This window comes from Zootoca vivipara, chromosome 12 (genome assembly GCF_965207765.1).
Source record: "Zootoca vivipara chromosome 12, rZooViv2.hap1.1, whole genome shotgun sequence".
Taxonomy (NCBI): Eukaryota; Metazoa; Chordata; class Lepidosauria; order Squamata; family Lacertidae; genus Zootoca; species Zootoca vivipara.
The window spans coordinates 9,944,267-9,971,341 of NC_142595.1; the positions used below are offsets into that span (position 1 = coordinate 9,944,267).

The 27,075-nt window shown below is 48.6% G+C and overlaps 1 protein-coding gene across 2 annotated transcripts; it reads left to right on the forward strand.

The window, feature by feature from the left end:
- Positions 1 to 21: 21 nt before the first annotated feature.
- Positions 22 to 26,463, forward strand: LOC118095304 (amine oxidase [copper-containing] 3). Of its 2 annotated transcripts, none has more exons than XM_060282274.2 (4): positions 22 to 1,699; positions 16,207 to 16,492; positions 17,543 to 17,672; positions 24,122 to 26,463. In XM_060282274.2, exons 1-4 carry the CDS (start codon positions 127 to 129, stop codon positions 24,404 to 24,406), a joined length of 2,274 nt encoding a protein of 757 aa, XP_060138257.2. In that variant the 5' UTR covers positions 22 to 126; the 3' UTR covers positions 24,407 to 26,463. The 2 variants fall into 2 exon arrangements, with proteins under 2 accessions (XP_060138257.2, XP_034992329.1); XM_035136438.3 differs by lacking the exon at positions 22 to 1,699 and adding an exon at positions 11,341 to 13,052.
- Positions 26,464 to 27,075: the final 612 nt, after the last annotated feature.

A 27,075-nucleotide genomic window follows, 5' to 3' on the forward strand; every position in this document is an offset into this window, starting at 1 on the left:
TCTGCCTCACCTCTGTCTCCACTCTCTGTTAATCCAGCTGGTCAGAGTTCAAAGGAGCTGCTTGGAGCTGCGACCGCCACTGCTAGGCTCAATCGTTGCTTTTCAGCTTCCACGGCTGCTGCGGAGATGAATGGCAAAGCTCTTCTCTCTGTGCTCCTCCTGGCCTTGGTTGTGATTTTTGCCTTGGTTTGCGTCTTGTTGACCAGAGGCGGAAAAACCACCCGGTGCGGTTACCAGACGCGGAGCTTCCCGGAGCATCTTCACGGCGACTGGAGCCAGGTGTTTGCAGATCTGTCACAGGAGGAAATGGCCCGTGTGGCGCGGTACCTGAAGTCCAACCTTGGGGCAACTTTGGAAGATGCTTCGCAGGCGAGACCCTCTGACAACTGCATTTATTCCATTGACTTGCAGTTGCCACCCAAAGCGGAGTCCCTCACGTTCCTGGATCACGGAGGAATCCGCCCTCCTAGGCAGGCGCTGGCTGTGGTGTATTTTGGAAACCAGCCCGCTCCGAATGTCACTGAGTATGTGGTGGGACCTCTCCCAGAGCCGACCTATCACCAGGATGTGACGGTGCAGAAATATGGAGGGCAGCTGCCTTATTATCGCAGGCCCCCGCTGGACGCCGAATACAAGCAGATGGCACGCTTTCTGCATGGGGTGGCGTTCCCCACAGCTCCGAGTTTCATGCAGCAGGTCTTGGACTATGACGGGACCAACCTGGCCGCAATGACCACCTCTCCGCGGGGACTGAAGTCTGGAGATCGCTCAACTTGGCTCGTCCTGTTCCAGAACGTCACTGGCTACTTCTTACACCCAGTTGGGCTGGAGGTGCTGCTGGATCACAGCAGCTCGGACCTCTCCCTCTGGGCTGTGAAGAAAGTGTTTTACGGCGGCCAGTATTTCCGGGACTTGGCAGAGCTGGAGAGAGAATTTGCCGAGGGGCATCTGCAAGTGGAGAAGGTGCAGAGGGTCCCGGCTGAAGGGGGTTTTGCTTCGTTGAAGCCTAATGTTTCCTCCGCTGGGCCGGCGGGCCCTGTGAGTTACGAGCCTCACGGGCTACGTTACAGCGTGAGGGGCAACCAAGTCCTTTCCTCCTTCTGGAGTTTTGCCTTCAGGATGGACGTGAGCAGGGGACCGTGTCTCTTTGACATCCGGTTCAAAGGCCAAAGGGTTGCCTATGAGCTCAGTGTGCAGGACACCATGTCGGTCTACGGGTCCAACAGCCCTGGGGGGATGTCAATCCGCTACATGGACGGGAGCTTTGGCATTGGCAGGCTCACCTTCCCCCTGGTTCGAGGCGTCGACTGCCCTTATTCTGCAACCTACCTTGACATTCACTCTCTAGCTCAAGCGGAAAGGCCCCTGGTCACCCGCGACGCCCTGTGTGTATTTGAGCAGGACCTGGGTGCTCCGCTCCGGCGCCATTACTCCCACCTTCGTCCCATCTACTACGGGGGGCTGCCTGCCACCGCACTGGTCTTCCGCTCGGTGTCGAGCATAGGCAACTACGACTACATCTGGGATTTTGTCTTCCACCCCAATGGGGCCATTGAAAGCAAAGTCCGAGCCTCGGGTTATATCAGTTCCTCTTTCCTCTATGGCAACGGGCTAGATTACGGGAACCGGGTTGGGGACCACACTCTGGGGAACATCCACACCCACTTCGTCGGCTACAAGGTGGACCTGGATGTTGGTGGTAAGTGTGTGTATTTTTTCACCTTCACACAGCTGCAGCAGTCGACGGGGCTTGCTTTCTGTGTCTTGCTGCAATGTCCCGTTCTTGCTGTGGGATAGTTCTTGGTCTGTGATGGAGGCTCGAATGGATCACCCTGGGGGGATAGCTCCGCTGGTAGAGCATGAGACTCTTAATCTCAGAGTTGTGGGTTCGAGGCCCACATTGGGCAAAAGATTCCTGTATTGAGGGGGTTGGACTAGGTGTCCCTTGGGGTCCCTTCCAACTCTACGGTTCTGTGTGTGTGCCGTTTGCACCTAGTGGGAGAAGACCAAGAATGCTACTCAAAAGCAGAGCACTGACCAGGCAATTCAGCCTCCCTCTCTTACTTTTAAATATTAGTTTTCCTTGTGCTTGCCTGCCAGCGGACTCCTTTTCCAACAAATGCACCAGTGGGTACTCTGAACCATGGTGAAATAATGTCTCTGTCCCTTGCAGTGAATCTGCCAGGAGTGGGGATGCAGGGCGGAGGGGAGAGTCATCGGTATATTTTCCTGTTCTGCCAAGATACTGGCTTGAGTATATACTAGAAAGATTGTCCAAAGTCCTCACCCCACCCCAACTCTCAACTTTCAGAGGTGGCCTCTTGGTGTTTATTTTGCGAGGCTAAGATAATAGACCCGGTGGCCTGTGCTACTGAACTATCAGCTGTGCTGCAGATCAGTTGCCAGGGGCACAGCCCTCCTGTCTTCTGAAGCAGGCTTCCTTATCACCTCTCCCGTATGGGTGAAGGACGTGAACACTGCAGGTTTTGTTGCTTTGTAGGCAGTGCCACCTAGTGGCTAGTGAGCAAGGCTTCCTGTTGCAGATTTACAAATGAATGGACTCCTTTTGAGGAAGGAGATACACTTCTGAGTGGCCTTGATGACTTGCATCGGCCTCCTCAGAAGTAAGCCCTAGTGGGGCTAAGGCAGGGGTCCCCAAACTAAGGCCCGGGGCCAGATGCGGCCCAATCGCCTTCTCAATCCGGAGCCCGCGGACATTCTGGGAATCAGCATGTTTTTACATGAGTAGAATGTGTCATTTTATTTAAAATTCATCTCTGGGTTATTTGTGGGGCCTGCCTGGTGTTTTTACATGAGTAGAATGTGTCCTTTTATTTTAAATGTATCTCTGGGTTATTTGTGGGGCATAGGAATTCGTTCATTTATAGATAGATAGATAGATAGATAGATAGATAGATAGATAGATAGATAGATAGATAGTCCGCCCCCCCCCCCACAAGGTCTGAGGGACAGTAGACTGGCCCCCTGCTGAAAAAGTTTGCTGACCCCTGGGTTTGGGTCCCATACAAATGTAGTCCTCCCTGCCTGTGCCCCTTGCTCACTTGCACTTGCCCCAAGGTCATGCGTTGGCCTGGGAAGAGTCAGTGTTTTAGAAATCCCTGGTAGTGATGGGGCAGGGAAAGGCTTCAGCCGAAAACCAGAAGGCAGGAATAGGATGGCAGTGGTGTTTTTCCTGAGTGGCTGCTTGCGGCTGCCTGGAGCTCCCTCTTTTCAGCTTGCCCTGCTGGGCCACTGTTCTCAGCACCTCCGGGAATGAAGAGCACTGGGCTCGGGGCCATAAGTGCCACGGAATGAGTGAGCTGGGGCTGGAAGTAGGCAAGCAGAAAGAGGTTGAGGCGGAGAGGGAGGGGGTTTGTGTTGTGGGTACCACTGAGTAGGTGGGGAGTGAAAAGCAGAGAGGATCTGAGACAAATGAATAAACGTTTTATGCCAAACACACCTTACAGGGGAAAGCATCATGTTATTGTATCAGAAAACCTTTTCGCATTACTACCGGTTAGGAGAAAAGCGATTTTTGCTTTAGTGAACATCTTATGTGAACACTGCAGCAGAGATGCCGATGTGGTTCGTACCTGGAAAAGGCAGGCCAAAAGCTGATTATTGAGGTGGCGAGGGTAGGCCCTAGGTTTGCCTGGCAGCGTGTCTGCAAAGCAGAAGCGGAAAGCATGGGGACTTTGTGAAAAGTCAAGCAAAGCTCAGCTGAACGGTAAAGGATTGTGGGGAACATGCAGTGATCGTTCCAAATGAATTCAGAATGAGCTATAGACTTGAGATAAAGACCATAGGAGTCCAATGATGCAGTGAGCAGGATATCCTGTACTTAAAGGATAAACAGATTCCTTTCCAGCTTTTCCTGGAAAATTTCCAGCAATGGACATTCAACCATCTCCACAATCAACTTGTTTTCAGTGCAGAAGCATTCGTAAGAATGAAGGTGTTTCCCCACCCCAAGTGTTCAACTTAAGCCTAATTTCCAGTACTTCATAACATTATATTTTAACTTGTCCATATAGTAGAAGGCAGTTCAGTTGATCTGGTCCCCCTCCTCGCCCCCATTTTTCCTGCGGTACTTTTGCAGAATGTGTGTGAAGCAGCCAGGATCCGCACTGTGTGAAGCCGCTCTGCAAAGGTATCTAGGGATTTGGAATTTAGCAGTGCCAGACAGCAGATGTCGCCCAGCCCCATTTTTCATTTCCATCCCAGGTAGGTGAGACGCTGGAAGTGCAGATCCAGTATCTGGAATCAGTTCAGTGGTACCTCTGGTTAAGAACTTGATTCGTTCTGGAGATCCGTTCTTAACCTGAAACTGTTCTTAACCTGAAGCGCCACTTTAGCTCATGGGGGCTCCTGCTGCCGCCGTGCTGCCGGAGCACAATTTCTGTTCCCATCCTGAAGCAAAGTTCTTAACCCGAGGTACTATTTCTGGGTTTGTAACCTGAAGCGTTTGTAACCTGAGGTACCACTGTAATGGCCAAGAAACAAACTCAATCCTGATAGGTGCTGTAGCTAGATACAGGCTCAGGGATAACAGTTTTCAGCCTGTTCTAGATGTGGTTGCCATCCCCCTGAAGCTGAGATCACACCCTCCAACATTTCTCCGATAAAAACAGGGCATTCTGTTCTGCGTCAGGAAGCGCCTCCTGCCTTTGATCTTGGCGCACACATGCACGTCGTATGCGCACCTACATTGGTCTCTTTGGGCCAGTTACAACCTCTCCACCGAGGCTACCTCACAGGGTTGTTGTAAAGAAAAGAAATGTGTGAGGGAAGGGAATATGTGCAGCGCCTTCCACAAATGAATGGTATGGGGGAAAAAGTTAACTATACGATGCCTTGAAAAAGGCAGGAAGAATAATGATAATAAAAACAAACAAACCTGGGAATGATCAGGAACATACCAGAGAGTAAATCCTATTGAACTTAGTGTGACTTAGTTCTGAATAAAAATAATTAGGATTGAAGTGTAAGGCTGTAGTTTACACCTTACCTGGGAGTAAGCTCCACAGAATACAATGAGGCTTACTCCTGAGCAGACAGTGTAAGGCTCCTACAATAAAGGAATAAATACTCCCTGTGTTTTCTAAGAAATGGCTGGCTGCCGAAGCATTGCAATTGCAGAATTCAAAGCTGCTTGTTGACGTTTTCCTTCAGAGTTATAGGAAGGGCTTCGTATGTCACCGTTTCCTTCATTTAGCTCAGGGATTTTATTTTCAGTATGCATTTTGCATCTACACAAACACCACCTTAAATTGTTCTCTGAGATGCAGAGGCGAGGGGAAAAGGAAAACCAGGACATTCCAGGATCAAATCAAAAGTTAGGACGGATTCTGTAATTCCAGGGCTGTCCCTGGAAAATCAGGACACTTGGAGTGTCTGTATTGGTGACCCCATAGATGTGGATCATGGATGAACATCGTCCAGCCGCTAATACCTTCCACCACCAATATTTTCCAACCCGCTATGGGCTCGCCGGACATTGCAGATCAATGGGTAGGTCCACTCATAGACCTCAACCAGGTTGGGGCAGGGGAGTGTTTTTACGATGTTTTGAGCTCAAAAAGGCCTCGCATTGCAGCTTGGAGCATCGTGAGGCTCTTTGACTGCAGTCTCCCAGCCAGCTGCCCCTCCTCAAAGGCGGCATGTTGACATCTAGGCCCCACCACGCAGGGGCTAGACTCTGGAGGATATATTGTTTTGTCCAGGGCAGGGGCGGTTGGAAGGGGGAACCTTGTAACATATTGCTCTCGGAATGAGCTACGGTTCCCAAATGGCAGCTTTCCTGCTGGTTGTTTCCTGGAAAGCTGCCCTGAGGACAAAAAGCCCCGAGAGGTGCTGAGGGCCCCTTGCTCAGGAAATAACAGGCTACGTCAATTCTAAGGGGAAACCTTTGAGCTTTCACTGGCTGGGTACACCCACACCAAATGCGCTCCTGAAGCATCTGGGAAACCAGGGCCGGCCCAGTCATTAGGCGGTATGAGGACACGCCTCAGGCGGCAGAGGTCCGTGAGGCGGCTTCCTCGCATGCACTGGCATCGGTGCTGATTTTGGGCGAGATCTCGTGCAATCTCTCTCCCATGACAGCACCCTTTATCCTTCTGCTGGCCTGGTGTTTTTTTCTAACTTTTCACCCTTTAAATAGTTGACCTCCACTCAACCCACCCCGGCAAGATTTCAACTGCTTTGAAATCTTCCTTTCCCAGCATGAGGTGGGCCTGCTGCGCTTTGAGAAACGGAAGGCCAAGAGCCTCTTCAAAAAAACAAAAGAAAAAAAACTAGTCCTTCAGTCTGTTGGATCCTTGCCTTAGTCATCTTTCTATGTTTTGCAGTTCATTCCCCTTTTTCTTATGGGATTCATCATCTAGAGCTGGCTTTAACTATGATCACAGATCTCTGAATCGTTTCCAGTTTTGTTCGCTGGCTCCTTATATTGTGGTGCCTCAAATCTGAACATAATAGCTATTACTTAGCTGAAGTGTTCAGAAATCAAGGGTGGCTGTACCTCCCCCATCCTCAAATTCCCAATTTCTAACTGTCTTTTTTCGTGTTTATGTATTTTTTTAAAATTATTTTCCCCCCCAAAGGTTCCTTTCTTGGACCTATTGTTAGACTTTGATGTCTTTAGCTCACGCTTGAACTGAATGAGGCCTGTCTTCCATCTCAGGGCTGACAGCCAAATGTGGCTCTCAGGACCTCTTTATTCAGTGCTTACATAAAGGTAAAGGGACCCCTGACCGTTAGGGTCCTGTCGCGGACGACTCTTTGGCTGCGGCGCTCATCTCGCTTTACTGGCTGAGGGAGCCGGCGTGGCAAACCAGAGCAGCGCACAGAAACGCCGTTTACCTTCCCGCTGTAGCGGTACCTATTTATCTACTTGCACTTTGACATGCTTTTGAACTGCTAGGTTGGCAGGAGCAGGGACCGAACAACGGAAGCTCACCACGTCGCGGGGATTCGAACTGCCGACCTTCTGATCGGCAAGCCGTAGGCTCTGTGGTTTAACCCACAGCACCACACCCTCCAACATTTAAGGAAGGGCTCCTGCTTTTTCCATTCAAACTGTTTCCTGCATCAGCTTTAATTTATGCCTTGATCCAAGCTGCAGATCTAGGCTCCTGAACATGTTTTTAACTGATGATATATTTCAACAATGAAAACCAGCATGGCTGACTCACTTAAACCAGCTGCCAGTAATTCAGGTTATCTCCTGGTCAGCGCACCACAGGTCCAGCTTGACCTCCTGCAGTTTTTCTTCCACTGGTCCCCAGAGTCTGAAGAAGCCGAAAACAGTCTCCTCTACCTCCGAGTCTGGACTTCCAAAATAGACTGCTTTCCCAAGCTCCAACTGCTGCTGTGAATTCCCCTCCTGCTCACTAGCATAACACATGCACATTCAACTGCCTAACAGTGTCCATGTTCACCCAGGAGAGATTGTAGCTGCAGAGATAAGAAAATACAGTGATGCCTCTAGTTGTGGACATGATCCGTTCCGGGGTGCCATTTGCACCCCGAAAAGTCCGCAACTAAAGCAGCGCTTCTGTGCAAGCACAGAGCATGATAGAGCGCTTCTGCGCATGTGCGAAGCGCACAGAATGCTTCACATGCGCAAAGCGCGCAGAACGCTTCTGAGCGCACGGCGAAACCCGGAAGTATACACTTCTGGGTTTGCCGCGTTCACAAGCCAAAAAGACGCAATATGAACCTAACGCAACACGAGGTATGACTGTAAGAGTCATTCCGTTGTCTGGAGAGGTCACTTCCTGGCTCACATGGAGAAACCATTTTCAACCGGGTGTTGTGCCAATTTTGCGCCCCTAACAATTTTGCACCTGGGGCAACCGCCCCTGTGCCCCACCCCACACACACCACGTCACTGCCCTCGCCCCTTAACCTTTCCACTTTCTCCAGCTTTTTATACACACCTAGACACAGAAAGCATCCCAACTCTGCAAGTAACTGCAAAACTCCCAGTGCTCCATTCAGGGCAGGACTTTGGAGCAGAAGTCCAGATCCCCACTTGACAGAATGAGTTTGGCTTGCCACATTCTGAAGCCGTATGTATTACCATCTCAAGAGGAGGGTTCCTGGAAGAGAGCCAGTGTGGTGTAGTGGTTAAGAGCGGAAGACTCCTAATCTGGGGAACCGGGTTCACGTCTCCGCTCCTCCACATGCAGCTGCTGGGTGACCTTGGGCTAGTCACACTTCTCTGAAGTCTCTCAGCCCCACCCACCTCACAGGATGTCTGTTGTGGGGGAGGAGGGGAAAGGAGATTGTTAGCCACTTTGAGACTCCTTCGGGTAGTGATAAAGCGGGATATCAAATCCAAACTCTTCTTCTTCTTCTTCTTCTTCTGGAAGACCATTGCATCCAGAATCTGAAATTGCCTTACATGCAGCACTAAGAACTTCCCAGTCCCAGCCTAAAAGGTGTTCATCCGTCTTGCTGACCTCCTTAGGCACCCTGCATCTTGGCTTCTGGGTTTACTTCTTCAACCCATAGCAGTTGCTGACTAGCACATCCGTCATCCACATCCCCCCCCCCCAGGCTTATCTCAAGCTTTTCCGCAAAGGGCAGCTGCAGTTCGGTTGAACTTTCTTGGTGTGCTGCACGGCATGGCTTCCTGTCACCTGGTAATGTGTTGTTCTGATTTTGTTAGGAGTGCTACTGCTATTTTCTGGAAATAGTTCAAAGGAAGCACCCATCTCCACCATGCAAGTAAAGCCCAGGGCCCACAGCTTACCCAGACGACTGTGTTATTTGGGGTGCATGCAGAAATATGTCATTGATGTAATAAGAGTGCATTTGGCATCAATTTCTACAGGGTTGTCCCATTCCCTCCAATGAAAATAGTGGTGTCCCATTCCATAATAATAATTTTACTATTTATACTCCACACATCTGACTGGGTTGCCCCAGCCACTCTAGGCAGTTCCCAACATATAAAGGTAAAGGGGCCCCTGACCATCAGGTCCAGTCGTGTCCGACTCTGGGGTTGCGGCGCTCATCTCGCTCTATAGGCCGAGGGAGCCGGCGTTTGTCCGCAGACAGCTTCCGGGTCATGTGGTCAGCATGACAAAGCTGCTTCTGGTGAACCAGAGCAGCGCACGGAAACGCCGTTTACCTTCCCGCCGGAGCGGTCCCTATTTATCTACTTGCACTTTGATGTGCTTTCAAACTGCTAGGTGGACAGGAGCTGGGACCGAGCAACAGGAGTTCACCCCGTCGCAGGGATTCGAACCGCCGACCTTCTGATCAGCAAGCCCTAGACTCTGTGGTTTAACCCACAGCGCCACCTGGGTCCCTCCCAACATATATAAAAGCATAATAAAACATTAAACATTTTGTTTTTTGTTTTTTTTTAAAAAACCCTATATAGGATTGCCTTCTGACAGCTCAGGGGTAGGAGAATTCCATACCCTCCAACATTTCTCCAATGAAATTGGGGAGATCCTAAGGAAAAGTGGGACATTCCAGGATCAGATCAGAAACCAGGATGGCTTCTCTAAATCAGGGACGTCCCTGGAAAATAGGGACATTTGGAAGGTCTGCTGTCCACACCCAATCCAACTGTATCGGTTCTGATATGCTTCTCCAATGTTCGCACATTATTGCATCCCTACATTAACTTTCCCCATTCTGTTGTCCATGTTCCTGCCATTCTCATTTCCCCCTCTTTATGAGCTACTTTTGCTATGACGCCATGCCAACCTATTTTCATTTGCGCACTTTTGTTAACAATCATGCTTATTTGCAGACCTCCCCCCCCCCCTCAGGAATAGGAGTATACAGCACCAACAGGAAACGTGGGCTTTGTAAAAAGGGACAAGCTTCTCCCCCTTCTTTTCCCCTAAGTGTAAGTTAGTTGTAAAGGTAAAAAAGGTAAAGGACCCCTGGACAGTTAAGTGCAGTCAAAGGCGACTATGGGGTTGTGGCGCTCATCTCGCTTTCAGGACGAGGGAGCCGGTGTTTGTCCACAGACAGCTTTCCGGGTCATTTGGCCAGCATGACTAAACCACTTCTGGCACAACGGGACACCGTGATGCAAACCAGAGCGCACGGAAATGCCGTTTACCTTCCCACCACAGCGGTACCTATTTTATCTACTTGCACTGGCATGCATATGACCTGCTAGGTTGGCAGGCGCTGGGACAGAGCAACGGGGGCTCACCCTGTTGCAGGGGTTCGAACTGCCGACCTTCTGATCAGCAAGCCCAAGAGGCTCGGTGGTTTAGACCACAGCGCCACCCGTGTCCTAGCTGTGTTGTGACACAATACCGCTATGCTTTCATTTTTACACCTATGTAAGTTTTGATGTTCAGGCTGAGACCGCTGTGCTAATCTATCCCTTAAGATAAAAGGTAAAAGGACCCCTGACCATTAGGCCCAGTCTTGACCGACTCTGGGGTTGCGTGCTCATCTCGCATTATTGGCCGAGGGAGCCGGCGTATAGCTTCCAGGTCATGTGGCCAGCATGACAAAGCTGCTTCTGGCAAACCAGAGCAGCACATGGAAACGCCATTTACCTTCCCACTGTAGCGGTTCCTATTTATCTACTTGCATTTTGAGGTGCTTTCGAACTGCTAGGTGGGCAGGAGCTGGGACTAAGCAACGGGAGCTCACCCCGTCGCAGGGATTCGAACCGCCGACCTTCTGATCAGCAAGCCCTAGGCTCAGTGGTTTAACCACAGCGCCACCTGGGTCCACTGTGCTAATCTATCCCTTATGTCCACACAAAACCCCACAGGGATGAATGGCAGGGTCTTGACACCAACAGGGAGAATGTGGAGGATACATTTCAGCACATTGCTCTTGCTCTAACCACCCCAAATTTTTAGCGTGCGCGAATCATGTTAAAAGTGCAATCGTGTTTAACTGCCCCCAATAGCACCGTGCACACAATTCATGACATCTGGAAGGAGCCTTGGGTTCAAATTCCAGGTGGAATTTCATTCTTCGCTGCTCTCGTCTCCTTTTTAATAACTGAACGAGACACACATACACACCCTCCCTGCTGCTGGAGCGAAGGCTGGTTTCCAAGAGTATGAAAATCAAGCCCATTAATATGTCGGGGGGGGGAGAGAGAAATAAGGGACCTCTGAACTAGAATAACCAACATAACAGTCAGGTCAGGGAACTTTCCATAATGGGGAGGGACGAGGTGATGTGCCATGCTCTCCATTGTCACTGTGACTGCCACAGAGAGTCCTCAGATGTCCTTCTCTCTGGTGTTCAGATCTATAACTGCGTAACTCTGCGATGAACCAGCTGTTCTGATAGGGTGGTCCTTGTTTTTTTGTTACTCACGTACTTCAGGCCTCTTCCTTTTGGCCTCTACCTAATCATCTAGCATTTCCTGGACTGAGTCATTTTCCCAGCTGCGTTGACCCAGCAGCCAAATGAGCGGTCGTTGGGACGGACTTGGTGAGAGCTACTTGACGGGGCTCTGAAGCATTCCTTTGCCGCGATGAGCCCGAAAGCCCTGCTCGTTCTCCTGCTGCTCGCTCTGGTTACCATTTTTGCCTTGGTGTGCGTGTTGCTGACCAGGAAGGAGACCCTTGTTCGCTGCGCTGCAGGGTCTCTGGATTCCCTGGACGGAAAGCACAATGACCAGAGCCTGGTATTTGCTGACCTGTCCACAGAAGAGATGGCCGTGGTGCTGAAGTACCTGCAGTCTCACCTGGGCCTGCCCTTGGTGGATGCTTATCACGCCAACTCTTCTGATAACTGCGTTTACTACTTGGATGTGGAGGTGCCCCGCAAGGAACAGGTGCTGAAATTCCTTGATCATGGAGGGCCGATGCCTGTTCGGCAGGCGCTGGCTGTGGTGTACTTTGGAAACCAGGCAGAACCAAACATCACAGAGTATGTGGTGGGCCCGCTCCCGGCGCCAACGTACCATCGGGATGTGACAGTCGAGAAATATGGAGGCAAGTTATCTTACCACGGCCGAACTGTGATGGGGAACGAATACGAACAAATTGGGAATTTCCTATTGGGAGGGAAGCTGCTGGAGGCAGCCACTTTCTTCAATAAGGTGTTTGGTCACAATGGGAGCGACTTTTCGGCCCTCACCTCAGCCCCCCGGGGGTTCCAGTCTGGAGATCGTGCCACCTGGTTTTCCCTCTTCCAGAATGTCAAGGGCTTCTTCCTGCACCCGGTGGGATTCGAGCTGTTGCTAAACCACAGCAGCCTCAACATCTCTCACTGGAGTGTGCCAAAAGTGTTTTATAACGGTCAGTATTATGACGGCTTGCAGGAGCTGGAAAAGGAATTCAAAGCGAATCGCGTGAAAGTGGCAAAAGTCAAGAGAGTCTCCTCCGACGGGGGGTTTGCTTCGATCGACCAAAGGGCCCCCTCTCTGGGATCTGGTCCTTTGCACTATGAGCCCTGCGGACCACGCTATAGTGTAAGGAACAACCAGGTCATTTCCCCATCCTGGAGTTTTGCTTTCAGGATGGACGTGAACAGGGGACCCAGCATCTACGACGTCCGATTTAAGGGCCAAAGGATTGTCTACCAACTCAGTGTGCAGGACGCCATGTCTGTCTACGGTTCCAACTGCCCAGGTGGGATGTCCACCCGATATATGGATGTCAATTTTGCCATGGGGAGGTTTACGTACCCCCTTGTCCGCGGAGTCGATTGCCCTTACTCTGCCACTTACCTCGACGCCGCTTATTTAATTGAGACCTTGACTCCGGAGGTGCAGAAGAACTCCATCTGCGTTTTTGAGCAGAATGTGGAGGCCCCCTTCCGGCGGCATTACTCCAACCTCCAGTCTCTCTACTATGGGGGGTTGCCTGCCTCTGCGCTAGTCTTTCGTTCTGTAGCTACTATGGGGAACTATGACTATGTCTGGGAGTTCATTTTCCACCCAAACGGTGCTATTGAAAGCAAAGTCAGAGCCAGTGGGTATATAACCTCATCTTTCCTCTACGGCGATGGGCTGGACTATGGCAACAGAGTTGCAGAGCACACCCTTGGGACGATCCACACGCATTTCATCAACTACAAAGTGGACTTGGATGTGGGAGGTAAGGTCTTGGCAGTATGAAATCACTTTGATCGCGGCACTTTTGCTCTGTCTTCCGCCGTTTTTGGCAGCTCTGCTTCTTGCCGCCGGGTGCTATCTCATTCTTCCCACCCCGCATCCTAGGGATGCCAGGGGGCCGCGATTTCCACCCTGTTTCGGGTTTGTTGCAACAAGCGCCATTTCCATTCTGCGGTTCAGCTTCCACTGAAACCTTAGCTATTCATCTTGCTATCTGCTATGGCCTCCTGCTGCCACCACGCCGCCAGAGCACGATTTCTGTTCTCATCCTGAAGCAAAGTTCTTAACCCGAGGTACTACTTCCAGGTTAGCGGAGTCTGTAACCCGAAGTGTTTGTAACCCAAGGTACAACTGTAATTAATTGTACAGTTCATTTCAATAGGAGGGAAATGTCAAAACTAAGGCCCGGGGGCCGGATGCGGCCCAATTGCCAAGAGCCAGTGTGGTGTAGTGGTTAAGAGCGGCAGACTCGTAATCTGGGGAATAGGGTTCGCGTCTCCGCTCCTCCACATGCAGCTGCTGGGTGACCTTGGGCTAGTCACACTTCTCTGAAGTCTCTCAGCCCCACCCACCTCACAGGGTGTCTGTTGTGGGGGAGGAGGGGAAAGGAGATTGTTAGCCGCTGTGAGACTCCTTCGGGTAGTGATAAAGTGGGATATCAAATCCAAACTCTTCTTCTTCTTCTAAATCCAGCCCCCGAACGGTCCAGGAATCAGCATGTTTTTACATGAGCAAAATGTGTCCTTTTATTAAAAATGCACCTCTGGGTTATTTGTGGGGCATAGGAATTTGTTCATTCCCCCCCCCCCAAAAAAAATATAGTCCGGCCCCCCACAAGGTCTGAGGGACAGTGGACCGGCCCCCTGCTGAAAAAGTTTGCTGACCCCTGGTCAAAACCATAGCAGGAAATAACCACTTGTGTAACATTTGCAGACTGAAAAAATGATGATGATGATGATGATGATGATGATGATAGTAAATGTGACTTGTATTTGCTTGCACAGTTTCCATTACTGACCTTGGACAAACATGCAAATTGGGTGAATTTCTGCTCCCCTTTCTGATGGAATTTGCTGACATTCCTACTAGATCCCCATGAACTGAGTGGCAAAGTTTCTGCCAGGAGAGGGCACCCTTGGAGCAACCACATCTATATACTGCTTTATTGCCCTTTGTCATAGGAACAACCTGTGTCTGGATTTCCCAAGTCCATCTAAAATAATGTTTTTGACTGTGATTCCATGGAACTCTTGGGTTTGATTAGCACCTTTCAGGGGTTCAATGGCATGTTACAACCTCCCGCTCATGCCCTTAGCTGTCCCCTCTTGTGCCAGTCGCTCACACTCCCTCACTGTAAAGCTTAGATTTTAAGTCTACAGTTATTCCAGTTCTCTTTTTTTGCCCTTGCTGAGCTTGTAATCCATTGTTGTTGTTGTTGTTTAGTCGTTTAGTCGTGTCCGACTCTTCGTGACCCCATGGACCAGAGCACGCCAGGCACTCCTGTCTTCCACTGCCTCCCGCAGTTTGGTCAAACTCATGTTTGTAGCTTTAAGAACACTGTCCAGCCACAAGCATGAAGAACAATGTTCAGGTTTGGTGATGGGAAAAAATGAATAAATATCATTTAAAAAAAAAGAACACTGTCCAGCCATCTCGTCCTCTGTCGTCCCCTTCTCCTTGTGCCCTCCATCTTTCCCAACATCAGGGTCTTTTCCAGGGAGTCTTCTCTTCTCATGAGGTGGCCAAAGTATTGGAGCCTCAGCTTCACGATCTGTCCTTCCAGGGAGCACTCAGGGCTGATTTCCTTAAGAATGGATAGGTTTGATCTTCTTGCAGTCCATGGGACTCTCAAGAGTCTCCTCCAGCACCATAATTCAAAAGCATCAATTCTTCAGCGATCAGCCTTCTTTATGGTCCAGCTCTCACTTCCATACATCACTACTGGGAAAACCATAGCTTTAACTATACGGACCTTTGTAGGCAAGACCTTTGTAATCCATACATGATGATAAATCCAGAACATTAGGCTTGTCTCTCCGCTGTTTCTGCATGCCAATAATAATAATAATAATAATAATAATAATAATAATAAATGATTTTATTATTTATACCCATCCCATTTGGCTGGGCGGCTTCCAGCACATTTTTTTTTATAAAAAAAGATGTCAAACATAAAAAACTTCCCGAGACAGGACTGCCTTCAGCTGTCTTCTAAAAGTTGTGTAGTTCTTTACCTCCTTGACATCTGATGAGAGGTTATTCCACAGGAAGGGTGCCACTACTAAGAAGGCCCTCTGCCTAGTTCCCCAAAGCTTCATGTCTCACAGTGAGGGAACCTCCAGAAGGCCCTCAGAGCTGGATCTCAACTATGAGCGTGGAAACTATGAGCGCGGAAATGCTCCTTCAGGTTTACAGGGCCAAGCCTGTTTAGAGCTTTAAAGGTCAGCACCAACACTTTGAATTATTCTTTGAAATGTACTGGGAGCCAGTGAAGATCTTTTAGGACTGGTGTTATATGGTCCTTGCAGTTGCTCTCAGTCGCCAGTCTCGCTGCTGTATTCTGGATTAGTTGTAGTTTTCTAGTCACCTTCAAAGCATAGCTGCCAAGTCTCCCGTTTTCCCCGGGAAATCCCCATTTTTCCAGCTGGTCCTAGCTGAAAAAACAGATTTTTTTGTTTTTCCCCGGTTTATTTTGGCACGGTGCCCATTTTGGAACTGGGCGGAGCATGCTCAGAAGTGACTTTTGATGCTGCTCTGCCCAGTTCCAAAATGGCTGCAGTGCGACTTCTGGCGTGGCGGCCATTTTGGAACTGGGCAAAGCAGCATCAAAAGTCACTTCTGAGCATGCTCCGCCCAGTTCCAAAATGGCGGCAGCGCTACTTTCGGTCTGCTATTTCCGGCCCGGTCCCTTATTTCTCTGACAGCAACTTGGCAGGTATGCCTTCAAAGGTAGCCCCACGTAGATCGCATTGCAGTAGTTCAGGCGGGAGATAACCAGAGCATGCACTACTCTGGTGAGACAGTCTGCAGGCAGGTAGGGTCTCTGCCGAATAGCTCCACCAGTATGGACATATACGAAGGATCTTGAGAATATAAATTTTCACTACCGTTCTACCCCCGCCCATCCCTCTTTCTAGGTGTTCAAAATTCCTTGGTAGCCAACGACATGACTTTTGAAAAAGTGAAGGTCCCTTGGAGCCCGGAACATGAGATCAACCGGATGAAACTGGTGAAGAAAGTCTTAGAGACGGAAGACAAGGCTGCCTTTCGCTTACACGACGACATGCCAAGATACATATATTTTGCATCAAAGAGCAAGAACAAATGGGGCCATAATCGTGGCTACCGGATCCAGCCCATCAGCTTTTCTGGGGACCACCTTCCAGAGACGGATCCAATGGAGAGAGCTATCAGTTGGGGCAGGTAGTGATTGCTTCTTATGTGACATCACAGACCCATCATCCAGTCATTTTCTTCCTGTTTTCCCCCCCATGGTTCCTCCGTCTTTTCTCAAGCCACAGAAAGTCCAACTTTTTCTGGAAGAGCATCACAATCTCTACATATGTAGATTCCTTTAGCACTGTTCTTTTTTTGTTTTAGGGCTTTGCCATGGGCACAATGACATAACTGTGAAAATAAACCCTTTTGCAATGGGTGCCATATTATGACCCACTTTTTTCTGGTCATTATCATCAACTATGTTGCTAAAAGGGTGCTGACCAGAAATATATTTTAGATTCAGACAGACAGACAGACTTCATAACATCATTAAGGCATTGTAGAAGGATCTACAGTGGTACCTCGGTTTTCGAACGTAATCCGTTCCGGAAGACCGTTCAAGTTCCGAAACTTTCAAAAACCGAAAACTCGGTACGGAAGCCTCAAAACGGAAAACTCAATGCGGAAACCGTGTTTCATGTTCGACTTCCGAGGTGCATTAAAAAACCAAAGTATTTACTTCCAGGTTTATGGCGTTTGAAAACTGAAATGTTTGTCAACGGAGACATTCAAAAACCGAGGTACCACTGTGTATATTTCATTTAAAAAACATATTTGCTGGGGAAGTGTTTAGCACTATTTAAAATTATTATTATTATTATTATTATTATTATTATTATTATTAAAAAAATAGGGTCATAAATTGGCACCCAGCCACACAAAGGCTATAGTGGTTGCAAGTTTTCAAATGGCCCACTTGCAGCACACAAAACCCCTGATAGTGTGGGAAATCACATTTTGCTTTGGAAGGGCAGTAAGGAGCCACCTCACCTGTCGGCAAGCATCCCATGTCCAAATTTCAGGAGAGCACCCACTGTCTTGCCAGCTGTGGTCGGCCACGAGCAAAGACAGCGCCATAGCGTGATGCTGGGCCTCATATGTAGGAAAGTGGGGGTACCGTTCAGATTCAGCGATGCTTCATTTTGTTTTCTGTTGCTGCTGCTGTTTTTTTTGTGTTGCTACTCTACTTTTCAGGTATAAGCTGGCTGTCACCAAGCGCAAGGAGGAGGAACCATATAGCACCAGCATCTATAACCAGAATGACCCCTGGACACCTTCCGTTGCCTTTGCTGACTTCATAGATAATGAGACGATTGTCAATGAGGTGAGTTAACACTCTCTGCCGAAGCTTCTGGTAATCTGTACAACCTTCATGGAACTGGGCTGGATGCAGACTGAAACTAGATGCTCGACAAATCTTTTACACACCTGTTTTTCTTATCATATGACCATTGGTTGCTATTAGCTTGTCAAGCAGGGATATAAAGGAGTATAGGTTTCAATGCTTCTTTCACACATTTTCAAAGTCGGAAATACACATTTGAAGTAAATCGGGGGGTTTCTGAACCTGTGTTTGCTAGTTCACATAGACGGAGGCAGCATTTGCAGGAGAGAATCAACAGCTGCTATGCTTGAACCTACCCTACTGCGAACCACTGAGCCTCTTGGAAGGTCAGCGGTTCGAATCCCCACGACGGGGTGAGCTCCCGTTGCTCTGTCCCAGCTCCTGCCAACCTAGCAGTTCAAAAGCACACCAATGTAGATAAATAGGTACTGCTGTGGCGGGAAGGTAAACAGCATTTCTGTGCGGTCTGGTTTCCATCACGGTGTCCTGTCGCGCCAGAAGCGGTTTAGTCCTGCTGGCGGTCTGGTTTCCATCACGGTGTCCCGTTGTGCCAGAAGCGGTTTAGTCCTGCTGGCCACATGGCCCGGAAAGCTGCCTGCGGACAAACGCCGGCTCCCTCGGCCTGAAAGCGAGATGAACGCCACAACCCCGGAGTCGCCTTTGACTGCACTTAACTGTCCAGGGCAGGGCCGTCTTAAGCCCACCCAGCGCCCTGGCGCTAGGTCCCTCCAGCACCACCCTCCAGCACCCCCCTCCAGCGCCTCTCCAAGGGCACAGGAGTGCCAAGTGGACCGCGGCAGCAGCAGGAGGCCACCTCCGAGGACTCTGCGCTGCGCCTCCTTCTCGTTTCCCCAGCGCTGGGTTCCGCTCAGTCAAGCTTTGTCACCAGCGCGCGCACAGCGCCCAAGCAGCTCTTGGCGAAGCTCGACTGAGCGGAACCCAGCGCTGGGGAAACGAGAAGGAGGCGCAGCGCAGAGTCCTCAGAGAAGGAGCGCAGTCCTGGCCAGATCGCCGGAACCCTGCGCTCACTTGGCGCCCTTCCAGCGCCCTCCAGCGCCCGGCACCGTGGTTCTCCGCGCCACTAGCCTCTATGGCTAGGACGGGCCTGGTCCAGGGGTCCTTTACCTTTTTAGCTTTAGCTTACTGCCTGTACCTCCCAATATATTAGCTGGATTTTCTCCCTTTTCTGATTCCAAGACGGGATAAAAAAAAATTGACTGGGGGAGAACTGGTCTTCTGGGAAGAGTTAACCACTCCCCATGCTGCCTGCTAATGAATACCTCATTGCCTCCTCATTAAAACTGCATCAGCAAATGCAGGATTAGAAGCCACCATAAGGCTTTTTGTATTGTGTGGAATGCAGAAAATTGTGAGTCGGAGCGATGTTTTCCATGTGTCACGCTCGTCCTCCTAAGCACAGTTGCCATCTCTTAGGAAAGAAATGATTAATGTGCGGCTAATAATAGTATTTTTGGTGTGTCGTCTCGATCTTAATGTTCATTGACCTCTCACATAAATGGAAGGCTGCTCAACCTTTCTCTGTGGGATTTGAGGCATGAGGCCAGCTAAATCAACCCAACAGCTGAATGTTATAGAATTCTTGGCTTGTAATTCTCGGGTACAGTTCTGTCAAAGGAAATAACTGTAAACAGCAAGCGCTTTCCCTCCTGTGGTCGTTCTTGCATTTTGAAAGCTGCCTGGAAAGGCTGGAGAACTGATTTGCTGGCTGTGTGGCCCAAATCCATTTAACTCGCCAAATTTCTTGGTGTGGGTAAGTGCATACCCTCCAACATTTATCCGGTGAAAATAGGGACATCCTATTCCCAGATGGCGCTGTGGGTTAAACCACTGAGCCTAGGGCTTGCTGATCAGAAGGTCGGCGGTTCGAATCCCCGCGACGGGGTGAGCTCCCATTGCTCGGTCCCAGCTCTTGCCCACCTAGCAGTTCGAAAGCACATCAAAGTGCAAGTAGATAAATAGGAACTGCTCCGGCGGGAAGGTAAACGGTGTTTCCGTGCGCTGCTCTGGTTCGCCAGAAGCGGCTTTGTCATGCTGGCCACATGACCCGGAAGCTGTCTGCAGACAAACGCCGGCTCCCTCGGTCTATAGAGCGAGATGAGCGCCGCAACCCCAGAGTCAGACACGACTGGACCTGATGGTCAGGGGTCCCTTTACCTTTACCTTTATTCAACAACAGCAACAGCAAATTTATTATTCCTACCCCACCCACCTGACTGGGTTGCCCCAGACACTCTGAGCGGCTTCCAAAATACATAAAAACACAATAAAACGTTAACCTTTTTTTTTAAAAAAAAAAAACTTCCCTATACCGGGCTGCCTCCAGATGTCTTCTAAAGGTTGCTTAGTTACTTATCTCCTGGGCTCAGGGGCCGCATATCTGCACACCCTCCAACATTTTCCCTATGAAAACAGGGGCGTCTTAAGGAAAAGCAGGACATTCTGGGATCAAATCAGAAAACCAAGATGGCTTTTGTAAATCCGGGACTCTCCCTGGAAAATAGAGACACTTGGGGGGTCTGTCACACGTCCGTGACCCTTCAACCCAGCAGTGATGTGGGGCAGAGTCAGAGGCTGCAGGGGTACTAGATACCGTATGCATAGCTGCCAAGTACCCCGGTTTCCCCGGGAAACCCCCGTTTTTACTTACCTTTTCCCGGTGGTCCCCCGTATCACTTTGTCTCCCGTTTTTCTCTGTTATTTTCTCCTGCCGGCGGCCATTTTTTGTTGATTTGCCCTTCTATGGGCACCAAAAATGGCCACCGCCGGCTTCAAAAGTCGCATCTACGCATGTCCGGAAGTGCATAGACGCTACTTCCGGTGTCGGCAGCGGCCATTTTTGGTGCCCATAGATAGGCAGAGCAACACCAGAAGTTGCGTCGACGCACTTCCTGACATGCGTAGAAGCGACTTTCAAAGCTGGCGGCGGCCATTTTTGGTGCCCATAGAAGGGCAAAGCGACACCGGAAGTTACGTCGATGCAACTTCCGGTGTCACACGGCTGCCGGTCCCGGATTCTGCAGTCCGGGACTTGGAAGGTAAGCGTATGGAGACAATTGCATCTGAGGGTGATGGACAGGAATCTCCATAGTGGAACCTCCTAGATGGGAAACACCAGAGAAGCCTGTTAGGAGCCACCAGCATCTATAGATTCTGTGTTTTCTATATTGTGATTTTTTTTGTTGCGAACCACCCTGAGATCTACGTGTACAGGGTGGTATACCGATTTTGTGGGATGTAACATCACAGAAAGCAGTCAAATACAACATTTCCTGTTTGGACACACAGGAGAATGTTACTCCAGCCAGGAGGACTCCCTGTGACACCTGGCCTGGTGCGTCCTCCCCCTGCGTATGGCCAGGTCAAGGGGTGTGACCCTGACAGACCCCATAAAAGGGCTGCTCATGCAGCCATCTCTCTCTTGACCCTTCTCTTGATGCTGCTCTCTTGATGTTCTTTTGCTGTCTGCTGGCTCTCAGCCAGCAGCACATGGGCTCAATCCCCACATGGGATAAACTACAAGCTAAAGCCTGCCTTCAGGATCATACTGTGAACTGAATGTAAGTAAACTTCTTATTACAAGATTGGCCTGAATATAAGCCACACTCCCACACACACACACCAAATTCCGACCTTGAAACGTTAAAGTGTGGCTTAAATTCGCGACCTTACAAAAATTGGCTTTTACGATATCGCTGTAGGATGTTCTTCTACATTTGCCATTACAGGTGTGAGTGCCTGCAGAATTTAAAGGGAATGGCTTATATTTGGGTATTGTCTTCCCCCCCCATGAATATTAAAGGTGTGGCTTATTTGCAGGTGCGGCTTATATTTGGGCCAATTCGGTACCTTTAAAACAGGCATCCCCAAACTTTGGCCCTCCAGATGTTTTGGACTACAGTTCCCATCATCCCTGACCACTGGCCCTGTTAGCTAGGGATCATGGGAGTTGTAGGCCAAAACATCTGGAGGGCCGCAGTTTGGGGATGCCTGCTTTAAAAGAAGCCTGTCATGTCTTGATTATTTTTAAGAGGGAACAAAGGGGATTTACCAGGAACAAATCCAATCTGGACAAGCCAGACTGGATTGCTTAACTCAAGAGATTCTACCAACGAGCTTCCTGCAATATAGAGGGAATGTGCTCTGCCACCAGCTCACTAGTGTGAGCGAGGAAAGATAATATTTAATCAATATATCCTCTCCTACTATCCACAACAAATTTTAACAACAACAACAACAATTTATTATTTATGGGTGGCTTCCAACAGAATATTAAAATACAATAATCTATTAAACATTAGAAGCTTCCCTAAACTCTTCTAAAAGTCTGGTAGTTCTTTTTCTCTTTGACATCTGGTGGGAGGGCGTTCCACAGGGCAGGTGCCACTACCAAGAAGGCCCTCTGCCTAGTTCCCTGTAACTTGGCTTCTCGCAACGAGGGAACCACCAGGAGGCCCTCGGCACTGGACCTTGGTGTCCGGGCAGAACGGTGGCAGTGGAGACGCTCCTTCAGGTATACTGGACCGAGGCCGTTTAGGGCTTTAAAGGTCAGCACCAACACTTTGAATTGTGCTCGGAAGCGTACTGGGAGCCAATGTAGGTCTTTCAGGACCGGTGTTATGTGGTCTTGGCGGCCGCTCCCAGTCACCAGTCTAGCTGCCGCATTCTGGATTAGTTGTAGTTTCTGGCTCACCTTGAAAGGTAGCCCCACGTAGAGCGCATTGCAGTAGTCCAAGCAGGAGATAACTAGAGCATGCACCACTCTGGCGAGACAGTCCATGGGCAGGTAGGGTCTCAGCCTGCGTACCAGATGGAGCAGATAGACACAACCACAACAACAACAACAGAGGCAGAACCTGGACCCTCATGGGCACAGTCTCCTGAAGCCTCTGACTGCCCATCAGGCCAGGGAGCACACCAGGAGGGAGGCTATGGGATAAAGGGCAACTGTGCGTCTTCAGGTCAGAAACCTTTAAGGCTCTGGGAATTTGTATGTGAGAGGTACATCCTGGGGGAGCCTGAGGATCCAGCCTCAGACCGGAGCATGATGCTTCGGCATATACTCTGACTCGAGCTTCTCCTTTCCCACGGCGGTTTCTGTGCTTTGAGATCTTCCCAATAGGCATTTTGTGACATTTTCTTGTCCCTCTTTCAGCAATCTCGTCCCATCTTTGGCTTCCTGAGTTTAAAGTATTTGATTCCGCAAGCTTAGCTTGGTCAGTTTGGGTTGTGCCTTGAGCCTTGAGGAAGTATTCAATTCAATAACGGCGTGAGTAGACCAACGCCTGCTTCTACAATTGGACTTTCATACCACACAACCCCCGAACTGTCCCCAAATCTTCTCCAGACAGTTGGGAGAACAGATTTGGGGCGCAAACAGAGGGGAGATAATATCCTGTTGCCCATGGAAAAATCTTTGTGCTTGTGAAATGTTCATCTTGGGCTCTGCATTGAATTCCTCCCTTTTGTGTTTATTTACAAACCTACACATTGAGCAGATTATTGTGGGAGTACAAGCAGGCGAGGAGCCACCACACAACCCCAGTTCATCCCTCACGGAATAGAAGCCATTTGTCAAAAGCTGCTTTCACAGATTGGCTCCAGACATAGAGACTGCCCCACTCCCAGGTTACGGGTGGACGTCAGACAGTTGGAGCAAAGAATTTCCCGGCTTTTGCTAATTGCTCATTGATCCACATCAGCTATTTTCCATCCACCACCAGTCTGCCCCAAACTTCAAAGAGCTGTCTTTGAACCCATGAGAACGCATGTTGAAAAATGGCTTCTTTTGAGTTTCAGCGTAGACTGAGGTCACATGTTTAAAAACTCTTAAAGCACTTTAACAGTCAGAGCTCTCCCCACCAAAGAATCCTAGGAACTGTAGTTTGCTGAGGATTCTGAGAACTGTAGTTCTGCAAGGGGTAAGCTACAGTTCCCGGAAGCCATTGCAGTGAAAGTGACATAAATGTGCCCTCAGCTGTATCATGTATGTGAATCTTCGCTCATAGCTGCCAAGTCTCCCGTATTCCCCGGGAAACCCCCGTTTTTCCAGCTGTCCCCAGTAAAAAAAAAACGGATTTTTTTTGTTTTTCCCCATTTTATTCTGGCACGGCGGCCATTTTGGAACTGGGCGGAGCATGCTCAGAAGCGACTTTTGATGCTGATTTGCCCAGTTCCAAAATGGCTGCAGCGTGACTTCTGGTGTGGCGGCCATTTTGGAACAGGGCAGAGCAGCATCAAAAGTAGCTTCTGAGCATGCTCCGCCCAGTTCCAAAATGGTGGCAGCGCTACTTCCGGTCTGCTACTTCCGGTCCAGTCCCTTATTTTTCAGGCCGGAACTTGGCAGCTATGTCTTCGCTGCACCCTTTTCTCTTACCAGATGACATGAGCTGATGTTTTCCCCTCCCCAGGACCTGGTTGCCTGGATTACCACGGGCTTCTTGCACATACCACATGCAGAGGACGTCCCCAACACGGTGACACTTGGGAATGCAGTTGGCTTCCTCCTGAGGCCCTACAACTATTTTGATGACGATCCCTCCATCTATTCCCCAGATGGCGTTTTCTTCACCAGTGAACAGGACCCGACTTCCTGTGACGTCAACCACCTTGCATGCCTGCCGAAAACAGCTGCATGCTTACCCAACCTCCCGCCTTTCACTTACGAGGGCTTCCAGAACCTGACAAGGCTCTGAGAAGCTCTTGACTATGGGTGGGTGGTTGGCAGAGGGATCCGTGTGGACAGCTCGGCGTGAAATTAGTATGTAACCAGGGCAGTTACGCCCAAGCAATTATCTCCCTGTCTATTATCTTTCAGCCCAAATCTTAAGCCTTGCTTGCGTGTATTGGACAAGTTTGGACAAATTATATTTGCACTCCCAGACACATTGCTCAACTGAAATTTACCCTTTTCACCAGTCACCTAAACGCTCATATATCTTTTTCCTTCTGGAGATCTCAATAAGCGTAATTACCCCCTGGACTGGCTGGCTTTTAACAGCAATTCTCTCTCCAAAAGGAACGATGTAGGCTGCAATTCTGGGAATTGGATTGGCGATTTTTAACAAAGAAGTCTTAGCACCTTCACCAAACTGCGATTCCTGTAGTTACACTGATGTAAATCAGGTATGAGTTTGCAGTGAAGATCTGCTTGTTTGCTTTCTTACTAGCAATCTGGGACTGCCCATGAATCGAAAGGTAGTGACAGACACAGTATTCCGGGAGAAACTGGCATGTCTTCTTTAACCATGATATGAGTCTGACCATGTCATGACTTTACACAGATTGCTTTACAGTATTCTTGCACAGTTGCTATTCTCTCCCATCCAGCCCAGTGCATTTAGGTGAGATGCCCATCTTTAAGATAAAATAAAAGAATTAAGAGCACAAGTCTTCTGTAATTTCAGTAATATTTTCCTTTTTTTAAAAAAAAATGAAATTGAGAGAGGGGGTGTGTGGGAGCGTGTGGTTGCTTTGTTTATTTAAAAAAAAAATTGTTTCAGTGGGCTGGGTAATCAGCACTACCAACAGCCAGCTTTTGCTATAACTTGCAAAAAAACTTCTCTTTTTAGCTCAACCCTAGAGGGAGAGAAAAGCGTATCTACCTGCAACAGATGAGATAGAGCACTTCAAAACCGGTACCACTGCCCTACAAATGTGTGGCATCATCAGGACACAAGTGGGGGGGGGGGGAGAAGGCATAACCTCAAAATAATGTTGCCATGCACAGGAAACTTTAATTCAAGGTGTAAAATGTCCAGTGTGTTTCAGCTGCTGCGATACTCCCAAAAAGGCCTCATTTCCCCCTGAAGGTGTAACCTGAAACACCACAAGCATTTTAAACCTTGCGTTAAAGCTTCCTATTCATCTCATCTCAGCACCGTTTTGAGGTTCTACCTCCTTTTTTGATCGCTTGCAGTCAGTGCTACTTTTCTAGAAAAAGAGAGTTTTCCATCATAGAGTTTCAGCTGGAAAAAAAGCCCTGCTTGCAGTTGCAAATTCCTTTCCCCCCCCCAAAAAAATAATTTTTATTCGCTTTCCAAAAATAACATTACAAAAGCAAAAACACACACCAAAAACAAAAAAATAACCATAATAAAAAGAAAACAAAAACAAAACATAAAAAAGATCATTTGTTACATTTTACTTAACATTGTTGACTTCCTCGATTCCCCTCTCACTGGGTCCATTTTAGAATTCCATTTAGGCAGTTTCCATCTTATATCTTAATTCTATCTGATACCTTTTATCATTATCTTTCAATTATTCTATTCTAAAAACATCCAACTATATTCCACCAATAATCTCAATCAAAAAATTTATTTCCCAACCTTCGACCTTCTATTTTTCCCTTTAGCCTAAATTTTATTACCAAAGATTTCCCCTAAATTCCAATAGAAATTCTTATATCATGATAGCATTTTACCCTTAAAATTGATACGACCCCCCCCTTTCCGCTGGGCTCAGGGTCTCCCAGATGTTTCAGCGAGTTCCATAAATCGTTCCCGTTTTGGACCATTCAAATCCATCAATAAAATTTGCATTCATTAATGAATGCAGTTGCAGATTCCTTAAGTGGAACTATAGCTGTGTTTCTGTGTTCATGTTTTTGCTTCATTTGATGAAGCCCAGCCACTGGTATGTTTTGACACCTCAGCAGTGTAAGATGAAGGTTCTTGGCAGACACTGTGAACTAGAAAAAAACTGTACCTCTCTCTGAGCAAATTAACAAATAAACAAACAACAAGCCGCACTCTTAAGCCTCCTTTGTCCAAAGTACTGTGTTGGGGTGTGTGTGTGTGAACATGGCTCCAAGGCTTGGGGAGCTCAATATTGCTACTTATTTAATCATTCGTCTGTTCAGAAGATGCATACTGCTTAACATTTTTTGGCAGTAAACTAAAATCCCCAAGTAGTTTGCAGAAATTATAAAAGCAAAACACAAATAGGTCAGAATACAATAAATACATTTTAAGTCCGGAATTTAAAACAAGTCCACAACTGAATTTCAGTAGCTAAAGTTTAGCTGGTCCTCAAGAGGGTCTGTGCGGGGGACAGGCCTGAGAAAGCCCTGTTCCTTCATATTTGGCTTTTTCAAATTTCAGAATCATGTGCCTTATTTTTGGTGCTGCTTGTTTTCTGCAAGTGACCGGAGATGCGCCATGTTTTAGGCAGGCAGCTATCCAAGGCTGTGTGAATTAGACCTATGGTGGTGGTTGGAAAAGTACACTGAGTGTGTTACGGATTCCAGGTTTACAATGTCCCAAATCACCAGCACACATTTGGAGCAGTTCCTAAGAAGCCGTTTCATTTCCCACTGAGTAACAGGAAAGTGCTTTTCAGGTACATTATATAACCCTGTTTC

What these genes read in the sequence shown, in the direction of transcription:
- LOC118095304 (XM_060282274.2), top strand. Translation starts at nt 127, where the DNA reads ATGAATGGCAAAGCTCTTCTCTCTGTGCTCCTCCTGGCCTTGGTTGTG. An exon ending in GGTGGACCTGGATGTTGGTG is followed by an intron (nt 1,700 to 16,206) that starts GTAAGTGTGTGT and finishes CCCTCTTTCTAG; the next exon opens with GTGTTCAAAATTCCTTGGTA. An exon ending in ATGAGACGATTGTCAATGAG is followed by an intron (nt 17,673 to 24,121) that starts GTGAGTTAACAC and finishes TCCCCTCCCCAG; the next exon opens with GACCTGGTTGCCTGGATTAC.